The sequence below is a fragment of the Beauveria bassiana genome, assembly GCF_000280675.1.
Source record: "Beauveria bassiana ARSEF 2860 unplaced genomic scaffold BBA_S00007, whole genome shotgun sequence".
NCBI classification, from domain to species: domain Eukaryota; kingdom Fungi; phylum Ascomycota; class Sordariomycetes; order Hypocreales; family Cordycipitaceae; genus Beauveria; species Beauveria bassiana.
This window is the reverse complement of record NW_007930842.1, coordinates 558112-582115: the sequence shown is the minus strand read 5'-3', so window position 1 is coordinate 582115 and position 24004 is coordinate 558112. Positions and strand designations below refer to the sequence as shown.

General features: G+C 52.6%; 3 protein-coding genes across 3 annotated transcripts; 2 read left to right on the top strand and 1 right to left on the bottom strand.

Annotated features, from left to right (window-relative positions):
* Positions 1 to 215: 215 nt before the first annotated feature.
* On the top strand, positions 216 to 3836 carry BBA_03396 (intermediate filament protein MDM1; the record flags this gene model as incomplete). Its single annotated transcript, XM_008598493.1, has 1 exon — positions 216 to 3836. One exon carries the CDS (start codon positions 216 to 218, stop codon positions 3834 to 3836), a length of 3621 nt encoding a protein of 1206 aa, XP_008596715.1.
* Positions 3837 to 7924: 4088 nt separating this feature from the next.
* On the bottom strand, positions 7925 to 8732 carry BBA_03395 (peroxisomal biogenesis factor 11; the record flags this gene model as incomplete). Its single annotated transcript, XM_008598492.1, has 2 exons — positions 7925 to 8087; positions 8191 to 8732. 2 exons carry the CDS (start codon positions 8730 to 8732, stop codon positions 7925 to 7927), a joined length of 705 nt encoding a protein of 234 aa, XP_008596714.1.
* Positions 8733 to 10822: 2090 nt separating this feature from the next.
* BBA_03394 (fructose-1-6-bisphosphatase) lies at positions 10823 to 11972 on the top strand (the record flags this gene model as incomplete). Its single annotated transcript, XM_008598491.1, has 3 exons — positions 10823 to 10926; positions 10996 to 11777; positions 11842 to 11972. The coding sequence occupies 3 exons, from the start codon at positions 10823 to 10825 to the stop codon at positions 11970 to 11972; spliced, it is 1017 nt and encodes a 338-aa protein (XP_008596713.1).
* Positions 11973 to 24004: the final 12032 nt, after the last annotated feature.

Genomic DNA, 24004 nt, shown 5'->3' with positions numbered 1-24004 from the left:
GCCACCCCTCCTCGGGCTTGAGGCTTACTCGCCACCCCCCCCCCCCCGCCCCCACTCAAGCAAGAGAGCTCAAGACTGGGGACCTCTGGCCACCACGCCGACCCCCCTCATCTTCCTTTAGACTCGTTGCTTGACAGCTTTGCCATGTCGCATTGTTTCTTTCAGAATTTCTTGTTGGCTGCTCTGCTCTCTGTATTATCGCTCTCGGCGCCGACATGGCTTTGAAGCGCAGAGATGTGATCATCGCAAGCATCGTCGCCTTCATCGCCTGGGGCTATGTCGTGAGCTGGTTCGGCGCTCTTCGCTGGGCGGGCTACGCCTTTGGCGGCGGCCTGCTCGTCGGCCTCTTTGCACTTCTCGGCGCTCTGATTCTTTTTGCTCGCAACCCAGACGACCGTCGACCGCGCCCGAGGGCTGCCCTCTTCCTAGCCCCCCAGCGCTGGCGCGACGAGGTCGCCGCGCTGCGCAAACGCCAGGCATACGAGCGTCCCTCGCTGGACCTACCGTCGCAGCGTGTGGCCATGGCCGTCGATAATCTGCTCGATTTGGTTCTTCGCGACTTTGTGCAAGTCTGGTACACCAATATCAGCCCGAATTCCGAATTTCCCGACGAGGTCGACCGCGCGATTCGCCTGGCTATCATAAGCTTGCTTGACTGCCTTCGCGACAAGGACATCGTCGAACTTTCGATAAGCAGGGTCGTACCGATACTGACTGCGCATTTCCGGGATTTCTACGAAGCAGAACGATCTATTCGAGGTAAAAAATTAAATAAATCAGTTACCGAGTCAGAAGAGCTGGATCTTGCTATTGCCGCCAAGTATAACAAAGGCAAACTTCACCCCGCAGCGTCCCTGTCTTTTCCCGACATGAAAATAGTTCAGCAGGATTACCTTAGGGGATTGATAGCTCGAGTCTTGCCCAAAGTTATGCCTCGACACATGTTGTCAAGCCGGGCCGTTTCCATCATTGTCAAGGAGATCGTCAGCTGCGCTGTTCTTTCACCTGTTATGCAACTTCTTTCGGAGCCAGACACTTGGAATCAGATCATGGAAAACATGGGTCGCTCGATGCTACAGGATCGATCGACAGTCCGCAAATTGAGGGCCGCGCTTGACCAGCATGCTTCGCCAGCTCCTCGAGCAGTCAAGACTTCTGTAACTCCCCGCATATCATCAGGTGACAGCGAACGCAAATTCGAAAAGTTTATTCGCGCCATTAGGAAAGTCAGCAATCTGTCAGATGCCCGACGCTTCAGAAACGAGGTCGCCAGCCAGCTCAAGCGAGACTCACTGGAGGAGAATCCTGATCAAGTGTACCTGCGCCGGCTAGAGATGGGAAAGAGACTGTTGGATCAGAGAGTGGCCCATTTAGCAGCGGGAGGAGATAGATCTGGTCACACGTCTGCTCCAACTGCACAAAGAATAATCAAGTCGACTTCCACATCTCGACTCGAGAACGCTGGACTGGTCGAGCTTTTGCGAGATTCATCTGGTCTTTCTTATTTCATGGAATTCATGGACCGACAAAAGATGATGACTCTCGTACAGTTTTGGCTGGTGGTGGATGGTATTCGGAATCCGCTCGAGGATGATGGACCCGACAATGAAGCGCTACCCTCCAATTTGCCCATGTGGACAAATTCGGACTGGCTGGACGTGCGTCAGATCCAACAGGCATACATGTCCAAGTCAGAACTCAACGTCCCCGAGTCGTCACAGATCAACGTCAAAGAGTTCTTGCAGGCAGGCAAGGCCGCCACACCAGCACAATACTTCAAGGCCCGCAGATCGATATTGCAAGTACAAAGCATGGCTTTGGAAACTATGAAGAACCAGTATTTTCAGGCGTTCAAAAAGTCAGACCTTTACTACAAGTGCTTGGCCTCGCAAGAAACCAGCAGTATTACTCAGTCAGCACCAATGGCCTTGTCAGCATCTGATACGGGCACACCGCACCAGGCAAACGGACGCTCAAATGGCAAAACATCCAAACCAAAATCGCTAGCGCGCTTGAACCTGATTGCACGAAGAGTCGGTTCATCGACAGATCTCGCTTCTAATGGCGGCGAAAGTGATGCCATGGATCCGCTTGCTGCTACCAGAAGATCATTGGATGAGGATACCAACAATCCCATTTACTACGACGACGAGATAGAGCATGACAATATGGCCGACTCTATCCCTAATCTTGAGCAAGATGATTCCCAACAACACAAACCTGATACGCAGGCAGTTCAGGCTGTTGAAAAGGCCCTGAATAACATCATGGAGGATGAACGTCCGCAGACAGCCGCAGATCTGCGAGCCTCGCTCTTTACGAGTGATGAAACCATTGGCGGAAGTAACTCTGGAGGCCTCTTTGGAGATGAAGAGGACTCAAACCGCGGGTCGATTGATGTTGGTCGGCCCACCGCTGGAGGAGGGGAAAAGCCGAGCCTATCATCTTTGGGCCTGGTGAGCGCAGCCTCACGAATAGGTGTCTTCGTTGACGACGATCTATTTGCAGATGAAGACAAGCACTTATCGGACGAAAGAGACGACGTGAACGATGACGACATTGACGACGAAGATGAGGTCCATGCTGCCGCGCCAGGGGATCTTGGCCTTGCCGAGGCTATCACAGTACTGACCAATGACATCGATCGACTAATGGCACAAGAAGCCATCTTGGAATCTCTGACGAGAAAAGCAGAATTAACAAACAACACTGCTGAGTTACGGATCCTGTCAAAATCAAAAGCCAGTCTGCATAGAGAAGTGAGGCGCAAAGAGCTTCAGCGTCAGCAGTACGTGGTGCAGGAGAGTGACAACAGTCTGTACGGGCGATCCACTGTCAGCATCAAGTCCATTCAAGTCGGGCGTGAAGATGACGGGAGGGAATTTGCGCTGTACGTTATCGAAGTGCAGCGTGATGCGGGAGAGCAAATGCCTGCTGCCTCGTGGGTCGTCGCAAGACGGTACAGCGAGTTTCACGACCTCCATCAAAAGCTGCGCTCTAGGTACCCCTCGGTGCGGAATCTTGATTTTCCTGGCAGAAGAGTGGTGATGAAATTTCAGAGCGAATTTTTACGCAAAAGGCGGGTTGCACTGGAAAAGTTTCTGCAAGAGCTCCTGCTGTTGCCGGATGTTTGCCGAAGCCGCGAGTTGCGTGCCTTTCTGTCCGAGAGTGCCATTACGCAAGGGGAGAACCTCCTTGACCGGGAGGATAGAAAGGACATTGTGAGCCGACTGTACGATTCCGTGACGGATGGCATGGAGGACATCCTGGGTAATATTCCAGTGCTGGATCAGATTTCAAATGCTGGCCAAAACCTGATTACAGCTGCGACGAACCAACTCAACTCGGCACCGCTGCATGCCGACGAAGAGTCGTTTCCGGCAGCAGAGGCAGAAGCAGAGCTGAACGCCTTTGAGAGCAAGGAGCTGGAACCGTTTATCAAGCCCATTTGCGACATCTTTTTGGAAGTATTTGAGCTCAACCGTGGCAACAATTGGCTACGAGGCAGGGCGGTGGTGGTGGTGCTTCAGCAGCTGCTGGGGGGCACCATTGAACGCAAAGTACGGGACACGTTCAAGATGCTGGCTCAAGAGGAGCCGCTTTTACGATACATTGGTCTGGTTCGAGACAATATGTGGCCCCAAGGACAGCTGGCACGAGACAAGAAGCCACGAAGCGCAGCGGAAAAGAGAAAGACGCGTACGGAGGCGAGCCTGATGCTGGCGACGCTGGTGCCCGACCTGGCCGGCAGTGTGGTTGGGCGCGTGAATGCGCAGGCAGCAAGCCGACGTTTGTTTGCTACTTTTAACAACTCGAGACTCAAGCAAGTACATTAACATTGAAGACGGCGAGGAGACTGGCTAACAAGATGCTTGCTTCTAGTGCGCACCTGGCATTCACAGTACTGGACGAGATTATCGGAATATTATTTGACGATGAAGTATGACGGGACAGTCAAAGAGACTTGGCGAATGAGTCAATCGGAGGCAAGGCCCGGTTGGGTTGTCTACCAGTGATAGGTGCCGGAAGGTAGAGAGGAAGTCGGTGAGCGGCAGGCGAAGCCGGCGCAGATATGGATACCCCTTGTAGCTACAGAGAATATACTGAACGAGTTGATGCAAAAGAAGCAAAGTGATGGTTGCAGATGAGCGACGACGGAGAAACCGGGACGGGAACTGCCGCACCCGCTTGGTTGGCGTGCTGGCTAGCTCGATGTGCGGGATGCTGGAAATAAGCCCGAGGTGAAGGCGTCGTCTAGGTAGGTAGTAAGTAACTCAGACTACCTACCTAGGTAGGAACGGCGAGTCGCATATGCTGTGGTACAATTGATTTGCGCGTCGTCGGCGTCGGCGTCTGCCATCGATCGTGTCACCGTCTTTGACCAAGCGGGAGCAGAAGAGTATTATTGGGAGCAGCTCAGCGGATACAACAATCGTCGTGTTACCAAGGTATTGTCTTATCTCGGTTGAGGTTTTTGGTTGGTGCTGGCCGTTTGTACGCCACGATTCGCTACCTTACAGTGGACTTGGCGGGCCTGGTGGGAAATGCGACCGCTAAACCTAACTAATTACATCTTGCGCACCAGGAGTTGGAAGCTCCAGCCAAACCCCACACTACCTAATTCAGGTCGCGGGGAGAAGCCGAGAAATTAGCAGACTTGTATTGCCGCGCCGCAGCACAAGTTGCAGAGTCGTCACACATGAACGAGGCGGTTGATAAGTGAAATTATCGGAAAGCGTGGTCGGCTGGGATTGGTAGGTAGGTATTTAGATAGATCGGTGGTTGTGACTTGTGAGGTAACACAAGGCAGCCACTGCAATGGAGTAGGTACCAAGGTACCCAAATGCCAAGTACCTTATCAAACTCCAACTGGTTTGGGTTGCAGTGCATCCTGCGCGGACATTCCGGGGCAAGACAGAGTGCTCAGCTGGTGCTAAAAAACAATAACGACTCAGCCAACCAGATAAAAAGCTACCACAGACAAAAGAGTGGGCTATTATTACTGGTGCTTGGGCGTTTTCCCTTTTGGCCTTGTCATCCTCCCTTCTTCTCACCTAGGTTGCCGTTGCCGTCTTTGTGTCCTTTGCCCTGCCTCGTGCGTCGTCTGCTGCATCCTTCTGCGCCCCCAGACAGCCACGTTCTCTCAGGCCTAGGACAGGTCACCTCTTTGGGGCTTTTGGCACCACCGCCTTCCTCTTCTCCTCGTCTGGATTTGCAACCCGCCCACACCTACAGGACGCATCAAAATCCTCCCATCCCCTCCTTTTGTCGCGCGCGTTCCGGACGTTTTCCCATCTGGACCTTGTATTACTTATCATCTTTCTATTTGACTACCAGTCCATCGGATTATTCCAGGCAGCCGCCCCTTCTGGCATCTCCCTTCCTCCAACTGGACGGCGACCTGGGCTCGCTCGCAACGCTTGAATCAACCAACCACGCTCCCGCTGCTGCCGCGAAAAGGCTCGCCCACAGCCCATCATGTCCAACGAGGTTTCCAACACCCGGCTTTACCTGGGGAACCTCCCTCCAAATGGTCCATCTCTCTCTCCACCGTTCGGCCTCTGAACCGTACATCTTTCCCGGCGACCCCATCTACTGACACGAGCCCCTCCGCTGCAGCTACCAAGGCCGATATTGAGGCTCACTTTGCCACGCACGGCACCGGAGAAATCACAGAGGTCAAGCTCATGCACGGCTTTGGCTTCATCGAATACAAGGATCCCATGGATGCCCGAGACGTCGTTCCTGGTTAGTGGCGCCTGCTTTCAACCTCACCGAGACAACAAGGATATGCGACTGCTCGAGAGGAAAAAAATCGCACCTTGTCAATTCTATCTCCCATGGACTCAGCTAACCTCGGATATCTATCTTACCCTCTTTGACCAGCCTTTCGTACGTGTACAAGCCAAGAATCCCTCCCAGCAAGTGCCCTCGCTAACAATCCTCAAGACGGATCTGACTTTAAAGGAACTCGTCTCACCGTCCAGTTTGCGCGTGGTCCTCGTCCCCGCGATCCGCCAGGGTACGGCGGCGGCGGCGGCCACCACGATCGAGCCCCTCCACGGCCCCGACGAACCATACACCGAATGACCATTACCGGACTTCCCAACGAAACCAGCTGGCAGGTCTGTCTTCCATTCCTCTTTCCGCTTTCCCCACGCCTGCATTAGGATTTCCAGGACATGCTTCCCCTAGCTCTGCGCCGAAAGGCCTTGGTTTGTGCGCTTGCACCGGCTGGAACACTGCATCATCAAGGACGACACTCCCGCATCTCCTCTGGGACTGCCCGGCTTCACTGATTGCACTCTCCGCCGCCTTGGACGCGACACCCTAGCTCCGCTGGCCGCACGCTCCTCCTAAGCCGGGTTCTGCACTGTTGCGGCTAAGCTTGCTCAATTTCGTTATTCCATCACCTGACCGGCCACTTACATGGACTCTGGATATAGGACCTCAAGGACTTTGCGCGTCAGGCTGGACCCGATGTCGTGTATTCCGAGACGACTCGAGACTCAGGCAGAGGGTGAGCAACTAAAATAAGCTGACATGTGCTGTTCGCAGCTGACACAGACTTAGCTTTGTCGAGTTTGAGAATGCCGGTGACCTGCGCACCGCTGTAGAGAAGCTCGATGGATACGAGTTCAAGGGCAAGGTCGTGCAGTGCATCGTTGATGTAAGCCACCAGTTCTTGCCGATCACCGCATAATTCTTACCCGCGTGTAGACTCAGACTGAAGTCCCCGTTTCTCGACAGCGCGGGCGATCGCGCTCTCCTGGCCGTCGTCCTTACGGTGCGCCTCCCTTTGACGAGCATGACCGTCGTGGACCGCCCCCACGAGGCTACGGCCCGCGCCGGGACGAACCGCAGTACGGTTACAGAGAACGTAGTCCTCGTCGCGACTACTACGATGATAGGGCGGCATACCACTCGCCTCCCCGACGTCCTATGGATGACTACCCCCCACCTACCGGACCGCGAGGCCACTACGACGAGCCGTACCGTCGGGACTATCCCCCGCCACCACCGCCTGGTCCGTATGGTGGCCGCCCCTACGATCGCCCTCCGCCTCCCAGAGACTTTGCACCCCGCGAGGGCCCGCCGCAATATCCCCGAGACGGAGGCTATGGTGGGCGGGATTATGACCGTGGTGGACGCTACTGGTAAATCTTTTTTTCTTGTGTCGTGGCCCACTCCTTGTGTCGTGTCTCGGATCAAGTTTTTGTCTTGTTATGCTCGTCATGTTTCTGGTTGACACTTTGCCATTGGAACCATCCTTGACCAGAGTGTACTAGATGACTCGCGCAATGCGGTGCCGTGACGAGTCCAAGCCGGCAAACAGAACGAGCGAAGAATAGCGTGACGCGGGTGAGTATCATGAGCAAAGGCGGTGCAGATTGGAACGCGCCTTGTACAAACACGGGATTGCCCACTTTTGACTTTGAAACGGGCCAATTACCAGAGGTGTCCAACACACATCTGGGCTACCGTGAACTGATTAATGTTTGCTACGACTATCCATTCTTGGCATTCTTGCTATCTTGTTTTACTCTACATCTCTGACTCTTGTAGCGATTCGAGGCTACATCACTAAACATTTGGACACTTGTGCTTTTGATGTGGAGCTCATTTTTCTTTATTTTTTTTTTCCTTGCTAGTGTTATCCTAAGAGTTTGAAAATGAAAAGCGTGTGCCTTGATGAAATTGCAGCATGGATAAAAGGTGACAGTTTAGACATTCAACGTGGCCTAGCCGTGACAGATCAAGTCACTCGTCATGACGTGCCGAGGCCGACGAAACGGCAGGATAGACAAGCTGGTGGGTAAAGTTGAGAGGCGCCAGCTCTTGGAGAGAGATGTTGATACACGTTGGCGGATATTGTGACGACTCGGGCATGAGTCTAGTAAAGAGATGAAATAATCTGGGTGACTTAGGCCGTCTTGCGCCACTGGTTGTAAATACCAATCAAACTGGAGGTGGTACCGGCGAGACCGACGAGGCCGTCGTCGAAGCCGACCCAGCCGAGGGCGGAGACGGGGTTGGTCAAATCGCAGAGATCGGAGAGGAGCTGGAGCTGGCTGGTGGCTCTCTCACTGTGGACTGGTCAGTTTATTCATCACAATTTTGGTGATTTTCAACCACCTTTGTAACGAAGATGAAAAAAGTAGGCAAAAGAAGAGAAAGTAGAAGACTTACATCTTGATGCGCTTGCTCTCAATGACGCCCTCGCCGTCCTTGCGGTCCAGCTGCGCCTCGCGCTGACGCAGCCTCAAGAGGGTGTACGCCTGCGCGGCGATGCTAAAGACGATTCCGGCGGCCCATGCGCGCGACGCGTTGGTCGTCAGGTTCTTGACGTTTGGGTTCTTGCGGATGCCGAGGACGTCGGGCAGGGCGAGGGCGTCAAAGGTGAGGTAGGTGGCGTAGCCGAGCTGGCGGCCGACGGCGGCGTACTGCAAAAAGGGGTCCATGTTCTTGGCGTCGGCGGCGGCGGCGGCGGCCTTGAGATGCTCAATGTTCTTGCCGAAGCGGAGGACCTTGCGGACGGTGCCAAACTGCTTCTTGATGGCGTTCCAGGGCGCGATGGCGTCGGGGGTGCCGTTGGTGCGGAGGAGGTACCACGAGTAGAAGCGCGCAAAGTACTGGAGCAGCCGCAGGAGCTTGTCCTTGCCGACGGTGGTGGCGGCGAAGCGGAGGTAGTGCGCCACGGAAGGGTGGTAGACGAGGGCGTCGGCGACCATGGTGACGGTAGTTTGTGTGAGTTTGTGAAGTTTGGTGAGGATGGGTGGCGTTGGTGGTGACAAGTGGTGGTTGAACAAACTGCGCTTGTTGTGGGAGATATGGGGGTATACAGAAGATGGATTAGAACGCAACAAGGAATAGCTTGTTGGAAACAGTCACGAGAGGTCTTGAGGGGAAAAAGAGTAAAAAAGAAAAGGACGGGTTTTGGAGAAAAGAGACAGAAATCGCCCGTGGCCGGAGAGAATGCATGAGGTGATGACGGGCGGGAAACGCGCGCACATGCCGAGGTCCACCCCCCACAATAATTATCGCTGGGGGAGAAGAGGGCCGAGAAAGATGGATGAGGAAGGGCCAGCCAAAAAGGATGATGCAAGTGGCCGTAAGCCCATGGGGTTGGTTTACTAAGAAGTCGCTGTAGTCGCAAAAAAAAAAAAAGTGCTTGGCAGCAATTTCCTTATAATCTAATTATTATGGTTGATTCCATCATATTTGCGTTTTATGCTAGAGTGAAATGCATAAAGAGAACCTGCGTCCCTCCTCCAGTCCACATAACCGACAGACAAGTCTGGGGAATCATTAACCTTCGCAGTTCTGGTACATACGGAGTAATTACGGTAGGTAGTTAGCCGGCCGGCCGGAGCACGTGAGAGAGCGCCCGTTTGCGTGGGCGTTATCGACAAGGATAAGGAAGGGATTATTAACATTATTATTATTTATGCAATCACGAACATTTGCATTGCGACACGGGCAAGTTTAATGAGGAAAACAAAAAAAAACCTGGATCGAGTCTACTTGCACGTGCCAGAGGCTAACAAAAGGAGAAATGATGATGGCTTCCCTTTCCATGTGCAATGTGTCTAGACTATCTGGCACGCACCGGCCACGAATAGGTACCTACAGCGTCAGTGCAGCCACGGCGGTCGGAGCCGGTTATAAGACTTGGTACATTGGGTGTTATCAGTTGGACTTGGAAAGCGCTATGTATTGATTGGCGTCTCTTCCATCATCATCGCCGGTGATGAACCGAGCCATCTACTTATCAGCGTGGTCAAACTAGTTCAGGTACAAGAAATAACTAACTCTGAAGCCGGATCCTTCCGCGAGAGACATGTCTTCTTTGAGAACGCATCTTGTCCAAAAAGGCGGATTCAATCCTTCTCTTTTTTTTGGGCTGATTTCGCGCCTTGCATCGTCGGGCCAGCATCCGCTCGTCGTCGTCGTTTCTTTTCCTTTGCAATTACCGTCCCATCTTCTTCGCAAAAAAACTCACCTCTGCCGCGTGACCAATCCCCCCTCCAACCAACCGTCCCGAAAAATCCTCTTGCTGCGCCTGGCTTGCAGAGCAATGAGCCCGCAAAAAAGAGGATATAGATTTTGGCTTGGGCTTTTTTTTTACTGCTTTTTTTGCGTCGGGCAGAGGCAACGGGCGGCGCGCCAACAACGCAAAAGCACGGCATGTAGAACTGTAGAGTTCCTCTTATTGCGCGTGGAAACCGCTGTAATAATGTCCGTTTACCCCCCACCACACGCTGGAAGCCTCGGATAGCCGCCCAGCACCAGCACAAAGTCTAGACCCGATTGCTCAACCGCTGCAAACTGCTGTCCAATCATATGGTAATGGTGTGGTAATCGATTCAGCGCCGCCATGAGCCGGCCGACTGGCCGAGACGGCTTCACGATAGTGTCGATAAATGTGCAAACAAATACATGTAAAATTATCAAAGAAAAAGAACAAAGGAAAACATGCTGGCAATTCTATTTGGGTGAAATTTTATTCTCCCTATCCTTCGAGTCAGTGTCGGCGCAGCACATCTCCTTGCCAGCAAAACTCTCTTCTCCCACTCTGCCCCTCCCCCGCCATCTCCGGGCCCCAGCTAATGCTCGGGCTTTGCATCCCGAGAATACGCGACACACCTACCTCCTCTCCAGCTCGGCCGCAGTGCATCGTGGGACCTTGATCAAAACTATACTCCCTCTTTTTCCCCCTCGACTAATCCCTCTACACTGCCTTTTATTCCATATAACCTTTTTCCTCATTACACCCGTCTCGTTCTCATCCGTTCACCACAACCACCACAATACCGCCACCATGACAAACGGAGACTCGGAAAAAATCAACACCAGCATCGTCACCTTGACCCGGTTCCTCAATGAAGAGCAGGTCAAGCACCCCGAGGCCAGTGGTGACTTTACGTACGTGCCCTTCCCCCTCTTCCACACCCCTCGGTCCTCTCGCTAACCACATCCATCGCTCGCCTGCAGCCTCCTCTGCCACGCCCTCCAATTCTCCTTCAAGTCCATCGCCTACTACATCCGCCGCGCCACCCTCGTCAACCTGACCGGCCTCGCCGGATCCTCCAACACGACCGGCGACGAGCAAAAGAAGCTCGATGTCATCTCCAACGACCTCTTCATTGAGGCCATGCGCTCCTCCAACAAGTGCGCGCTGCTCGTCTCCGAGGAGGAGGAGGACATCATCTACTTTGGCAACGCCACCGGCGCGCGCTACGCCGTCGCCTGCGACCCCATTGACGGCTCCTCCAACCTCGACGCCGGTGTCTCCGTCGGCACCATCTTTGCCGTCCACAAGCTGCCCGAGGGCTCCGCCGGCTCCAAGGCCGACATCCTCAAGCCCGGCACCGAGCTCGTCGCCGCCGGCTTCACCATGTACGGCGCCTCCTCTCAGCTCGTCCTCACCATGAAGGGCTCCACCGTCAATGGCTTCACCCTCGACAACGGCATCGGCGAGTTCATCCTCACCCACCCCTCTATGCAGATGCCCAGGAGCCGCGCCATCTACTCGGTCAACGAGGGCAACTCGCTCTACTGGCAGCAGCCCACCATTGACTACTTCAACTCCCTCAAAGAGGCTCAGTCCAACGGCAAGCCCTACTCGTCGCGCTACATTGGCTCCATGGTCGCCGACGCCTACCGCACCCTGCTCTACGGAGGCGTCTTTGCCTACCCGGCTGACAAGAAGAGCCCCAAGGGCAAGCTCCGTATTCTCTACGAGTGCGCCCCCATGGCGATGGTATTTGAAAATGGTAAGTCTATGCGCAGGCGGCTACCAAAAAAAGGGAAAGCGAATGAAAACTGACGAGGAAACAGCTGGTGGCCAGGCTGTCGACAGCCAGATGCGCCGCATGCTCGAGGTAGTGCCCGAACACATCCACGACCGCGCCGGCATCTTTATGGGCAGCTACGACGAGGTCGAAAAGGTCAAATCCTTCCACAAATAAGAAATATGGCATCAACTTTTCAGAATTTAAAACAATATATTCGAATCTACTTGACACACGAATCATGGTGGTTTAACATGTCACTTACAACAGGCGTTGAACAGGTAGCGAGGTGAACGAATGACGACATCATTGAACACGGAAAGTTTGAAGATCTTGTGATGCAGGCTTGAAAGAATTCAGTCACCCTTGCTTTGGGATACCAAAGCAAGCTGGTCGTCTGAAAACGCACGACACAACCTATCAGCAACGAGGACCACAGGCTTCTAATCAAGGATCAGAAAAGCGCGTGCTCCGGCCAAGCCATTACAACGAGTGACTATGCATTGAAATTGACCCTGTGTGGTACTGGGGATATATGGCTCACATTGCGCCTCATTTAGCTTTCATCATCTAGCAGGAAGCAACTTCTGAAAGTCTCGAGCAGTGATATGAAACTCGTGAGCATGGGTGTCACACCATAAGTTCCCAGCAATCAACGGCTCCGGATCCGTCATGTGGCTGGAACATTGACACATTGAGTCTGCCTGTGAGCGACTACAAGTCAGCCTCAAATGGAATGCAGCGTCGGCTCTAATGCACATAAGCTATGCAACATGACGAAGCAGAAGAAAACTTTGAGAGACAAACTATATTGACTCGAGTATACAAGCCAAATTGCCTCTGCTTTCACAGGTATGTAACCCTAAGGTCTCTGACACGCAGCGATTCGTTGCTTTTCGCCAATCAAGGCAACTCTTACCATGACTCGACGCAAATTTGACTCTGTCACTTTTGACGGATGTTTCATAGAACCTGCATCAACTGTCACTAGATTTCCATGCACAGTCTGCATATAAGTACAGTGGTGCGCGTTATAGTTCACAGTGTGCTTGCCAGCTTGTTGGCCACCATTGACCCAAACATCAAAATGCAACAACAACATCATCATGCCTTTCCGCCTTGATGGACCAGATACTCAATGAATACACGGCAAATATCTAGTTACACCAATTACACAGTCTTCACTTTACATTGCACGCGTTTCACGTGGGGGTGAACAGTCCGTCTCGGAAGATCAACGTATAGGGTCAAGTTTGAGCCGCGAAACAATGGTGATGCGATAGTATCCCTCAAGGCAGACTGTACAATAAGGTCTACAAGGTTGTCAGTCTCTAGAAAACAATAGGCAACAGCTTTCAAGGTGTATTTCAGTGCAATATCGAGCCTCGCACGGTTTGCAGAAGCGGTGACGTTCTTCATCCACGCGAAAAAAAACAGTATACGGCCCTTTTCGCATTTCGTGGCTTTTTACTTCACAACGTTCAAGGATACCGAGCAACATAGCTCTGCACGGTAATTACAGAAACTCAACTAGCAAAGCCGAGAGCCATATTCGTTTATTACGCGTCGTTGCTCCTTTTCTCGAATCCCGTATTGGTAGTGGACGACCTCTGCCGATAGCCGGTTGTGGCTTCGGAGAGACCGAGCGACAAGTAGGAAGGGGGGGAGTGTGCATACAGTTCATCGCAAATTCATAGGATCTCCATCGTGCAGACACTGCAGAGAAGATCAAGCCATAAAAGAGAAGATGTAGGGTGTCACTCGGAATAGGGAAGTAGGTTGGATGAGCAGGAACGGGATACAGTTAGTGCGGAGTTGCAGGACCATGGAACTCAACTCTGGCCGGGCGTGGGAGGGGCAATGTGACGTACCAATTCGTCTCATTTCAGACGAGGCACAAACGCCACGATGAACCGAGGTGTAGCATATATACTGCGGCTTGATAAGTTCACTTCAAGAGGTGAAGAATGCTGCTGCCTGGAGGCTACACGGGCAATGTCAAGGGACCACCCAAAACGCCACCATCTCGAGTACTGACCAAGGAAGACGCGGCGCTTGCAAAAGGATTAATATAGTAGTAATGCTGCACAAGGGTTATCAGGGGCGTGTGCAGCAAGAAACCAAACGAACAAGACTAGATTTGAGACACTCTTCCGAAATGTGTTGTTGCCAGCCATGAGCTAAAACTGAAGCTTCGCCGTCGCACTCGGCTGATGTTGCCCAAAAAAATACCATGCACGACCGATGGGAATAACCAGAGCTGCATGAATACGCCTACTTGCTCCGAGGTCACCGTTTTCCTTACCCCCCTTCGCCTCTATCGTCACGGCGCATCAAGTACCCCTGCGCGCGCGCGCGAACGCATTTCACGGCAACGGGTGAGAGCCCACCGGTACCCGCATAGAAGACAGGCCTTGCCCCGGGTGTCGGCCGTCTCGCTCGAGATATGTAGGACCTGGTCGAAGAGAGGTTACAGCTTGGTAGGTACCGTTTGACGGCTTCCTGCTCTAGGACGCGCGGGACTCGCAAAGAGCTCGATGTCGCCAAGCCAGCATTGCGATGATGGCTCTTTCGCCCGAGATGGGATACACGGCAGATAATCGAGCTGAAGGCCTTTGTTCACGGCTTATTGTGCTTTGCGCAGAGAATAACTATTTCCAGACTCGATGTTGGAGTGAAGCTGCATGTACCACATCGAGATGGACCAACAATGCTGCGAGCTGAGAATAGTGAAATGCTCAACTCTATGCAATTCTCCCATAATGAGGCGACACTTTTCGGTTGGCTATTTTGAGTTTTGGAGCAACACTATTGATTAGGCATCATGTACGAGCTCGTTCCAGCTATTCTTCTAGAATCAAGGAACCGGCTTCCAACCATGAGCTCAGCCTAAAACAGGGTCGCATTCCTTGAGTGTAACCAGCAAATAGCCTCACCCGGCCCAGAGCATTCCCCTGGCTCTCACACGTGTTCCATCAGCGAGTCCTTGACCGAAACGAGGGAACACGAAACGTGGCTGTCAGAACCTTACATCTGCGTTGGGGGTTGGTTCGCATGGTGTGATGCATGCGGGCTAGCGAGCGAGCAGCGACTGCCAGCGATAGCCAGCTCAAGGCTTCTCTCCTTCGTGTTTCGACGCTAAATTGCGGGAAACGATGCCAGATTAGAAAGAGGTCTCGGGGGGGGGGCGTGTCTTGGGACTGGCAAGGGGGCCGGAGAGGGAGGAACTCTGGTTCATCCACGATGGCCTCATTGGACGCAAGTCGAAATTGTAGCGTACCGAGAACCTGCGTGGGAGCAACAACGGGTTACGATGGTGCTGACGGGCGTTTTCTTTTCCCCTTTGTCTTCCTTGCATGTTCCTTGCCGGCTTCCACCAGTCCTTCGATGTGGCTTCTGCACGGCCAACAGGCTCGACACTAGACCGGATGCATCGAAACGAGAAAGCCTGAATCCATAGTAAGCCGTGCTTACTGCGGTGCCTGGACAGAAAAGGGGCATTTTGAGCGGGCCTTCTGGAACTCGCAGAATGGAGTATTCATGTAGACTCTCTCTCTTTCTGCTCAGAATGGCACCATCCTTTCCTTCCCGCTCAAGTGGAATCCTTTAAGCGTTGCCGATTCACCCGTTGCTATGCCCGCACCCCCCTCCCCCTCAAAAGAGTTCGGCAAAGGTGTGGAGGGAGGGGTCCCCCTTTCGATATCGTGTTGGCCAAGCTCGATTGAGCACCACTGGGGCTGCGGGAAAGCCACAGTGGACTCTTTTGTAGGCTGCAACAAAAAAAAAGTACGGAGTAAGCTCGTCCGGCAGTTGAAAGGGGATTACGGTGGGCAAGACACCGAGAAAAGCCCATGTGGTGGTGGATGGGAATCTTGATGGGTTGAGGCATTCATCGCGAGGCTGCTGAGTCATCAGCAAAGGTGAAATGAACTTGGACCTTTCATCTACACTCGGATTGATTGAAAGAGAACATGTTGATATATGTGTGTCTTGGCGTTTCCATGTCGAAATAGCTTAGTTACAGAAAATCTTTGTATTTTCTTATCTAGTGAGTACACCCGTACTCGAAACTTAATCAAGATTCAATTACAACCGAAATTTCTGCAGAACTTACATGCCACTCCCACCCAACTCTATGAAATAAAACCAGGTTGAAATGAGATTAGTGGTTGAATATACGTATCAAACTACTCGAATCATTCCAATGCAACTATATCTGACAGACTTTATAGTTGATTCAGATAACATACTTCTGGCATGGATTTGCTGTTCAACGCAGAAATCACAGCCATGCGACGCCTACCCTAGACGCGTCACAACATGCCCGCCGCTTCGAGTCGAGGAAGGAAAGCCCGACAGCAATATGGAGCAAGCCAGATTTAGTCATCACTCCGGCTTTTAAAGTCTGCAGAGCAAGGCAAAAATGTATAACAACACTAGAAAGCAAGGACTATTCTGTACGCGGTGACTTGATGAGAGGTCCTGGGCTCAATTGAAGAAGCACCTTTGCTTACCCTAGGAAATTTGCCCAACGCTTGTAAGGGCTACAACCTCTTGCTGCTTCTTGAATTGGCTCGAGAGAGAAATGAGGGCGGGTACCTGAGCAAAGGTAGAGTAGCCGAGTCGCACATGTTACAGTTACATTGATGTAGTTGCGATTTTCAACCTTGTTAAAAGTCTATAGTGAAGTCGTTTAAAACAGCCAATCACCTGCGACATTTTTGGCAACGGTCGCCAACTAGTCTTTCCCAAAAGCATCGAGTCATATAACATGGCCCGTCTAAAATGTCGCAAGTGGGCATCTCACTATATCCATCTCCGACTCGTTCTGAGCAGCGGGGCTTTGGTTGGCCGACATCTATTTTCTGTCATCATTCAGCCCTTTATGTTATTTTAATGCTTGGAAATACCTCTACAGCCCACGCGTTACTGGATCAACGATCTTCATTGCCCCAAAGTGTGATGCCATAACCCTACAGCCTCAAAACATCAGCACTTGAGTATGTGGGGATATGGAGTCGTTAGGTTGAGTCCGTCACACAATACCTCGTGGCAGTACACGGCTCTTCTTGGGGCTGCTGCAACTCTCTTATGACAGTGCCCCCCCTTTCTCTCATGTGTAGCTATGCGAGCTAACGCAGAGTTACACCTTGAAGCTGATTGAGCCAGACTAATCTGCCTCGACAGAGGGGCCGAAACGGGTCCATCATGCACCTCTCGGGGCATGGATCGCCAAGGTATATGGATGTATGGAGAAGGCTAGCGCGGGCGTGTAAGTGATGATGACGGAAAAGTCGGAAAGCTGCATGGCCGTGGAGGCTGGGTTTGACCTCCGCATCGCCCATTCGTGGGAATGATTCGCACTCTGGGAAAAGATGAGGCGGACTCTCACGACCTCGACTTGCCCGTGTAAGTGTCTGTGGGCCAAATCTTTCGCCGTGGGCTGACCTTGCATGCATCTCGGCCAACCAGTATGTAGGGCAAGGGGGACAAAAGAGTCGACTCTTGTGCTAAGCTTTCTACAGATACAGCCCATCATCAAAGAGTGGGCACACGCTAGCGGAAAAGCCCTTGAAGCTGTCACCATGTTTCCATTTTCGAGTCAAGGCAACTTTGTTTCAAGCCACGCCCCCGAGTCCATCCTTTTTCAGCAACGGGCTGCGCCATTTCTGTAGTAGATGCAACACTTGCCATTCTGGAGGTCTGCTAAAGTATACAAGACGGGAGATTTGTGCCCAAAGAAACTGTTGATCGGATTTGTGGTTAAGCCGAAGCCTGGTCATCATATATCTTATTATGCTGCAAACAAATCCACTGACTAGCGGCAGCACTAAAAGCCCATCCGGGGCACAACGTGGCACCCAGCCCCGGAAGACGATGCAGGTGAGCAACAAGCACGCAGCCTAGGGCTGATGCTGAGATTGGCTGCTCAGCTTGTTCGATTGTGTGATATGCGTTCCCGGGGCGGAGCTTGTGAGAATACCATGCAATGGTTTGCGCGCCTCTCGCAGAGGATTCCTAGGACCTCTTCTTTTCATCAAGTAAAGCCGTCTTGGTCACCGATATCTCCGCGCTGTCAGATGAGGGGTGTCGTTGTGAACATGAACTGACATGGTAGTATTACACTGCGCCTTCGACAGTCCAGAGCTTTACGAATCGCCAAACGACCCATTGCTGATTATACAATTCTAAACTGCAATGGGAGAAAATGAAAAGCATTCCTCCAATTGTCCATCACCTGTCTACGTTTCGGCGGGCTCCTGCTTTGCATCAAGGGTGCCTGGTCATGTTGAGTGAGTCTGATCTCACACGTTTCGTAGCGGCCGTATCCACACGCACCGTATATCATGCTAGCTAGCCAGCTAACTAGCTTCAGCCTCTCGGAAATTGCGGCAAAAAAAGTAATGCCTCTGATAGTCGCTCATACTGCCTGTTTGAACTCTGGGACCTTTTGGTCACCCCATGTGTGCCGCCGTCTGCCTACATAGCAAGCCACGGCGCACGCGCAAAGTCGCCGCGGCATATCACTGGCAGGCAGCAAAACACTTGGGACAAATGCAGCACTATAATTCAGGCTCGCGAGGTTTTCTTTTTTTTTTTTGCTGAGCTGCATGTTTGATCGTCAGAGACCTCGCAAGTGGTGTTGCCATGGCTGTGCACGGCAAAACGTGAGCACGCAATGCCCTGCCGTTCGCTGAATCAGGGAACGAGGCTCTCAGCCCGGGCTTCCTCATCAGAAACAAAGATCGGTGGGGGCATCGTAGGGCTCGCATTCAATGCCGTATTTGTCTAGATAGTCTGAGTTGGATTGCGCTGCGCCGCTCAGAGTGCACAATATGATGAGCAGTTTGGTTTTGGGGCCCCGGTTTCTTCAGCTGAGTTGACGATGAATGAGGGCCACAGAACGAATTCTAGAAACCGTATGTAGTTTGCCTTGATCGTATTACTAGTTGATGAAATCAAAAGGCCCTAATATCACCAGAAATAGGCAGTCGCCAGTGCCGACGTAAATGTCGTGCGGGTGGTGCGTGTAAGTGGTTCCACGCAAAACAATCAACATCGTCCACACAAAGGATTTAAATAATGACTACGCAAAGGCCATCACATATCGGAACATCTGAACTCACGGGCTCATCGCTGTTTGGTCGTCGAGAGTGCGGTGTCGGAGGGGTCTTGCGGCTTCAAAACAAGCACCAAACTTGCTGGAGGGGTGAATTACCCTTCCAGACATCTCTTGTACGCCGAAAGTCAAATGTCGTCAATCTCAGGGATCAGGGGAGGACGATGCTAGCATTGCACATCGCACAGAGGGCTGGGCCACTGGACTGGATTGGCAAAGGGGCCAGCTGCTGACGCTCACCGGGCGTGGCTGAAATCTCACCTGCCTTTATGGACTCTCGTCTGGCTAGCCAACCAGGACAAGCAGCGAGATTGGCGAGACACTTCTTCATTGTTCGCTACTTATCACACGTGGTATCCAAGTCCAGTTGGCCACGTTGTGGTAGTACGCGCGTTGGGTTTTCCAACTTGGCTGCTACGGCCGAGTCTTAATGGCACACATGCTGATTCTGCTTCATGAAACAGCTTCGACCATGCCCTACCAGGAGACGGCCGCGGCTTTGCAGCCATTCCGAGGTGGGTGTGCATCGGATCCGAGAGCTGAACGAAGCCCCGGCCAGCCAACCAAGTTTCAGATCAGGCGCCACCACCGCTAGACATTGCCGACTTGTGTCCATTGATGTCGTGCTCTCCGGCGACAACCGGACATGAGCTAACCCGGGACCGTATACAGTTCGTACCGCCTGCTAGAGGTTGCGAGAGCAATAGCCCTGTTCCTAAACTGCTTCTCAGATGTCGGCGACACGCCGCTATGACTCTGTTATGCAGTGTAAGTGGTCCCTTCCATGTAGATGAGGAGACCAGTGTCGATGTTCGTTAGACCCGGGCATGTCAGCTATCCCATTGCAGGGCGACAGCCATCAAGGTCGCCTTGAGCTTTTGCTCATCCCGTCCGCTCATGCTTGGATTCAGCTCTAAACTTTATTTGCTACGGATAGAACGTGCAGAGTACTAGAGGCTACAGCAAGATAGCGAGACGCCCGGTTGGGAAATGCGTAAGACGGTAGCTAGCATTGCCCATCTTTTGATCCGTCTCACTTGTTGGCCTCAAGGTAAAGATAGAGGCATTCCGGAAATGCTCGGCGCTGCCGCCGCGATAGCCGGGTGGGAAAGTGCCGGTACGAGATAGGAGAGGTGAGCACCGCGAGGGCCGCCGACACAAGCTTTCGCTCAAGCAAACCGACGGGGTGGCGGGAAGAGCTCGAACCAAGACAATGCCACGTTTTGTGGCTTACTGTAAGGTTCATGCTGGGTGGTCCGCATTGAGCATCGTGCACCGGAGCAAGCTTAGTATCCCCAGACTTTTCTCATTTGCGCGGGATGGAGCTTGGGGGAGGGGCGTCTGTAGCATTTGAAGGAAGAGAGACGGAGGCGGGTTCGATACGCACGCATCTCGTTCGTAAGCGTGCCACAGGCGCGGGGATAACACTCTTGATACCGGATGTCGTCGTTTCGGGGCAGCTTACACCCTAAGAGATCCTAAGAGACGGGGGAGAGGAAGTCGGGAGATTTGACGATATCCGAGCTGACAGGCCATGGCAGTGTTGCTACGTGACCACGCACTGTTGTTACCGTTTAACGAATGAGGAAAAGCTTCGTGTTATGGTGACATGGCGCCCACGTTTCCAGGACAAGAATGTACACGAATGCCAGAAGGCGATCATGGCAGCGTGGTATTCGCCCTCCACGAGCAAGTTCGCACTACTGCAGGCATCGCCTACGGTAATAAAGGGCCACACTACTCCGTAAAAGAGAGGTGTCAGGGTGTGTGGTGTCTGGAAACAAGGCAGAGAAGCTATCACCATGGCCAATGGGGTGGCAAAGTGCTTACCTTTGCTCAAAACGTGTTGCAGGGGGGGCGGGCGTTGCACTCGTGGTCCTGGATGTCGGCACAGTGCTGGTGGGCGGGGCTTTGGGTTGTTGTCAGATTTCGGGGACCAAGAGAAGAGAGATGTGTGAGTGCGACGCAGAATGTAAAGATCGGTGACCCCTTTGGACCCCCCTTTCCCTTTCAAGACCAAGAAGAGGGCGATCTTGCTCCTATCTGGCTCACGGAGCACGGCATAGAGGTTGAACGAGCGACACACAACCTGCCAGGCACAGGAACACCTACACCTGAACCGACCACACCAGTTGGCACCACTCACACGCCACGGAGTAGTTGTCAGCTTGTCCCAGGATTGGCCCTGCTTCTCGAAGGAAATACTGGGCATAGCTACCTAGCGTGCGAGGATCTGTGGCATGGCCAACGGAAACGAGGCACAAGAGAGCAGCAACACTAGCGTCGTTCTGAAAAGACGAATTGCCCAAAACGGTTGGCATTGTCGATTTCTCTTTGACCCGACTCGACTAGCGCGCGGTACATTATGTCATTTTGCTGTTACTTCCTCCCGTCCCATCTCCCATGTCTCACGGAGAGGGGGAGGGGAACGTTGATTTGTGGCTGTAGACGAACAAGACGGTAGTCAGAGCTCTGCCAATGTAGACACAATAGTAAGAGCGGGCCACCATCTTCTCATCACTGCAGGCCTTTTTTCTTTTGTTCCCATCAGACAACAGAGACGCCAAGGCGGGCACAAGGAGAGTGATAGGATCGTAGATGGATGGGCGACAATGCCCACTGTGGCTGGCTGGTCTGATAGCCGTCTTGGCCTTTGATGAAATCTACAAAGGCGAATCTCTTCTACGCCATAAGCACTGGTATCGTCTTTAGAGGGGCAAAGGGGGAGCCAAGGTGGCTGGGCCCTTCCGGATGTGCTGATTGCCGGCTTTACCTTTCGTAAGAATCGAGGGAACCCTGCAGAGCACGTTTTCCGATTGTCTTGATAGATAAACGAAGTCTAACAACTAATAGTGCTTGGCGTTCTTTTCCTTTGCGACGGCAGTTTTTCTTAGCCTAGGCGTGTTAGTACAGAAATGTTTCATTTTGCCTTTCAGGGCCGAGCAAAACGGGGCCGCGCAGAAATCTAGGTCACCGACCAGAGACGAGTCAGTTTATTACGCCAGATGAATGTCATTTGGGGCGACAAAAAATGCAAATCGGCCGCAAACACGGATTATGTAGCCTGCCAATTTGCTGGCGCACCTTCAGCCTAATGCTTGTGAGGCAACACATCGTGTGGCTTAGTAGCCCTTCTTTTGCTAACACACGGCTACCGCTGGACAGAATCGTTAACCAGCCGTTAGAGCATGTGTGTGGCGGTGACATAGCCGAGTGTGGCAAAAGACTTTTGCCGTCTGACTGACACTTTTGCGCATGGTGAAAGTATCCCCAGAAACCCGAACTGGAGTTGCTAAACAACCAGGTTCTATTGAGCCCCCTCCAGAGCCAATTTCGATACCTGAATGTGGCCATTTCTGCTGAGATAGGCTCATGAGACTTGGACCATCGCTCTTGCTATTGGGTAAACGAATAGTGTCAATCTGGAATAGCTTCTCGAGGCTAGCTGAACAGGTTGGCGAACGGCCGTCGGTCTAGTGACAATGAGTTCGCCGCACATTGCTGTACTTTGCCCAAGGCTTTTTCGTACGATTGAGTTTCAAACAATTAGTACGTTTGTCGGTGCCGTTTTCCATTTGAGTTTGTATAGTCGCAACGCTGACGCCACACGAGAGATGCTACCCGTTGGCGTAGTTTCTGCGACGTCACCGAAGGATCAGCAGGAGACAAAGGGCAACATAAGAGGCATGCGATTGTGCCATCAGGACAGTGAAAGTATTCAGGAAATGGCGCAAAGTCGACGGCCACGCGCAACGGTTAGAGGCTATCTGCGCCACCATTCAGATTTCGGAGCTGGTGTCGTGGTAGCGTCGCGCCATCAACATGGATGAACATGGGTATCGGCCTAGAGAGATTCGGACAACTCATGCGAGCTGCTGGACAGCTTCCTATCTGACTCGGTATGTTGAGAGAGTTCGGGCCTCGCTGGTGGCCACACTCAAAGCACGCCCCCCCTGATCCGCCCAGCTCCATGCACTACCACTAGAGAAAGCCAATTCGCTCCACAGCGATAGCCGGGTCTTTTGCTAGCCAAGAAGCCTTCTCAATGGCAAATTGGAATGAGGCGCACGGGAGGCTTTGCATCCGTCCAGCGATTGAAGCTGGATCGAGCAAGAGAAGCTCGTGAATCCACATTTGCACCAAAGGACGGGGATATCTTGAGTCGTGACAGCTCCGTATTCGTTCTTGAAAAAACAAAAGTCGTGAAAGGCGCCGCGCATCGAAACGGGGCCGAATAAAAAGAGTTGAAACTGAAGCAGACGGAGAAGCAGCCGATAGCCGGATTACTTTTGGGGTGTGAGCCGCATCGCACTACACGGCTGCGACGCATGTCACATCGTGTAGGACGCGACTGAATTAAAGCCGCATGGTTTCGGCCTTGGTGAAGAATAGACGATGATGCCATTCTGTTGCTGCCGTGAGATGCGCAATTGGGCCAACTTGCTCCGCGGAAAGAGATGAGTGCTTGAAAGTTCACTAGCTGCCACTGAGGACGGCACACTGCTTGATCGTTAGCAGTTGCAAAGGGGCATATCGACAATGGCGAAGTGTGCCTTGCGGAACTTGCCATCTGCTAGAGCTAGTTGCGGCGTGAGCTACTACTACTTCTCCTTGCACTATAACGTGGCAGCCCAAGATCAATGCAAAACCGAGCTCTGTTGGTGGAGAGAAGGCGGGGCGAGTCCTCTTCAGAAGACAGCCTCGACAGCTAGTAAGTGGCCAGACCTTGTTGAGAAGCATCTTGCGCGCGACAATCGAGCAAGATTCTCAGGCCCACGAATACCAAATATGGCATCAGGAAATAATACGGATAGTGCTGCCGGGGATGGAGACTTGCAGAGGAAGGAGTACCTTTTTTTGGGATCAGCGAGCCAAGAACTGGGTCAGAGACTAGCTATTGCCGTCGTCGACCTTGGTAACTAGGCAAGAGAGGTCCCTTGCTCGCAGCAGCATCAAGAGCTGAACCGGAGGGGGGGGGGGCAATTGGTATCGCCAGTACGAATACAGCCGGCTGCCGAACTGATATCATCATCTCGAGAATTCCTTGGCGAATCAGGCGGGCGAGCGTGCGTAGCCAAAGCATTGGGCA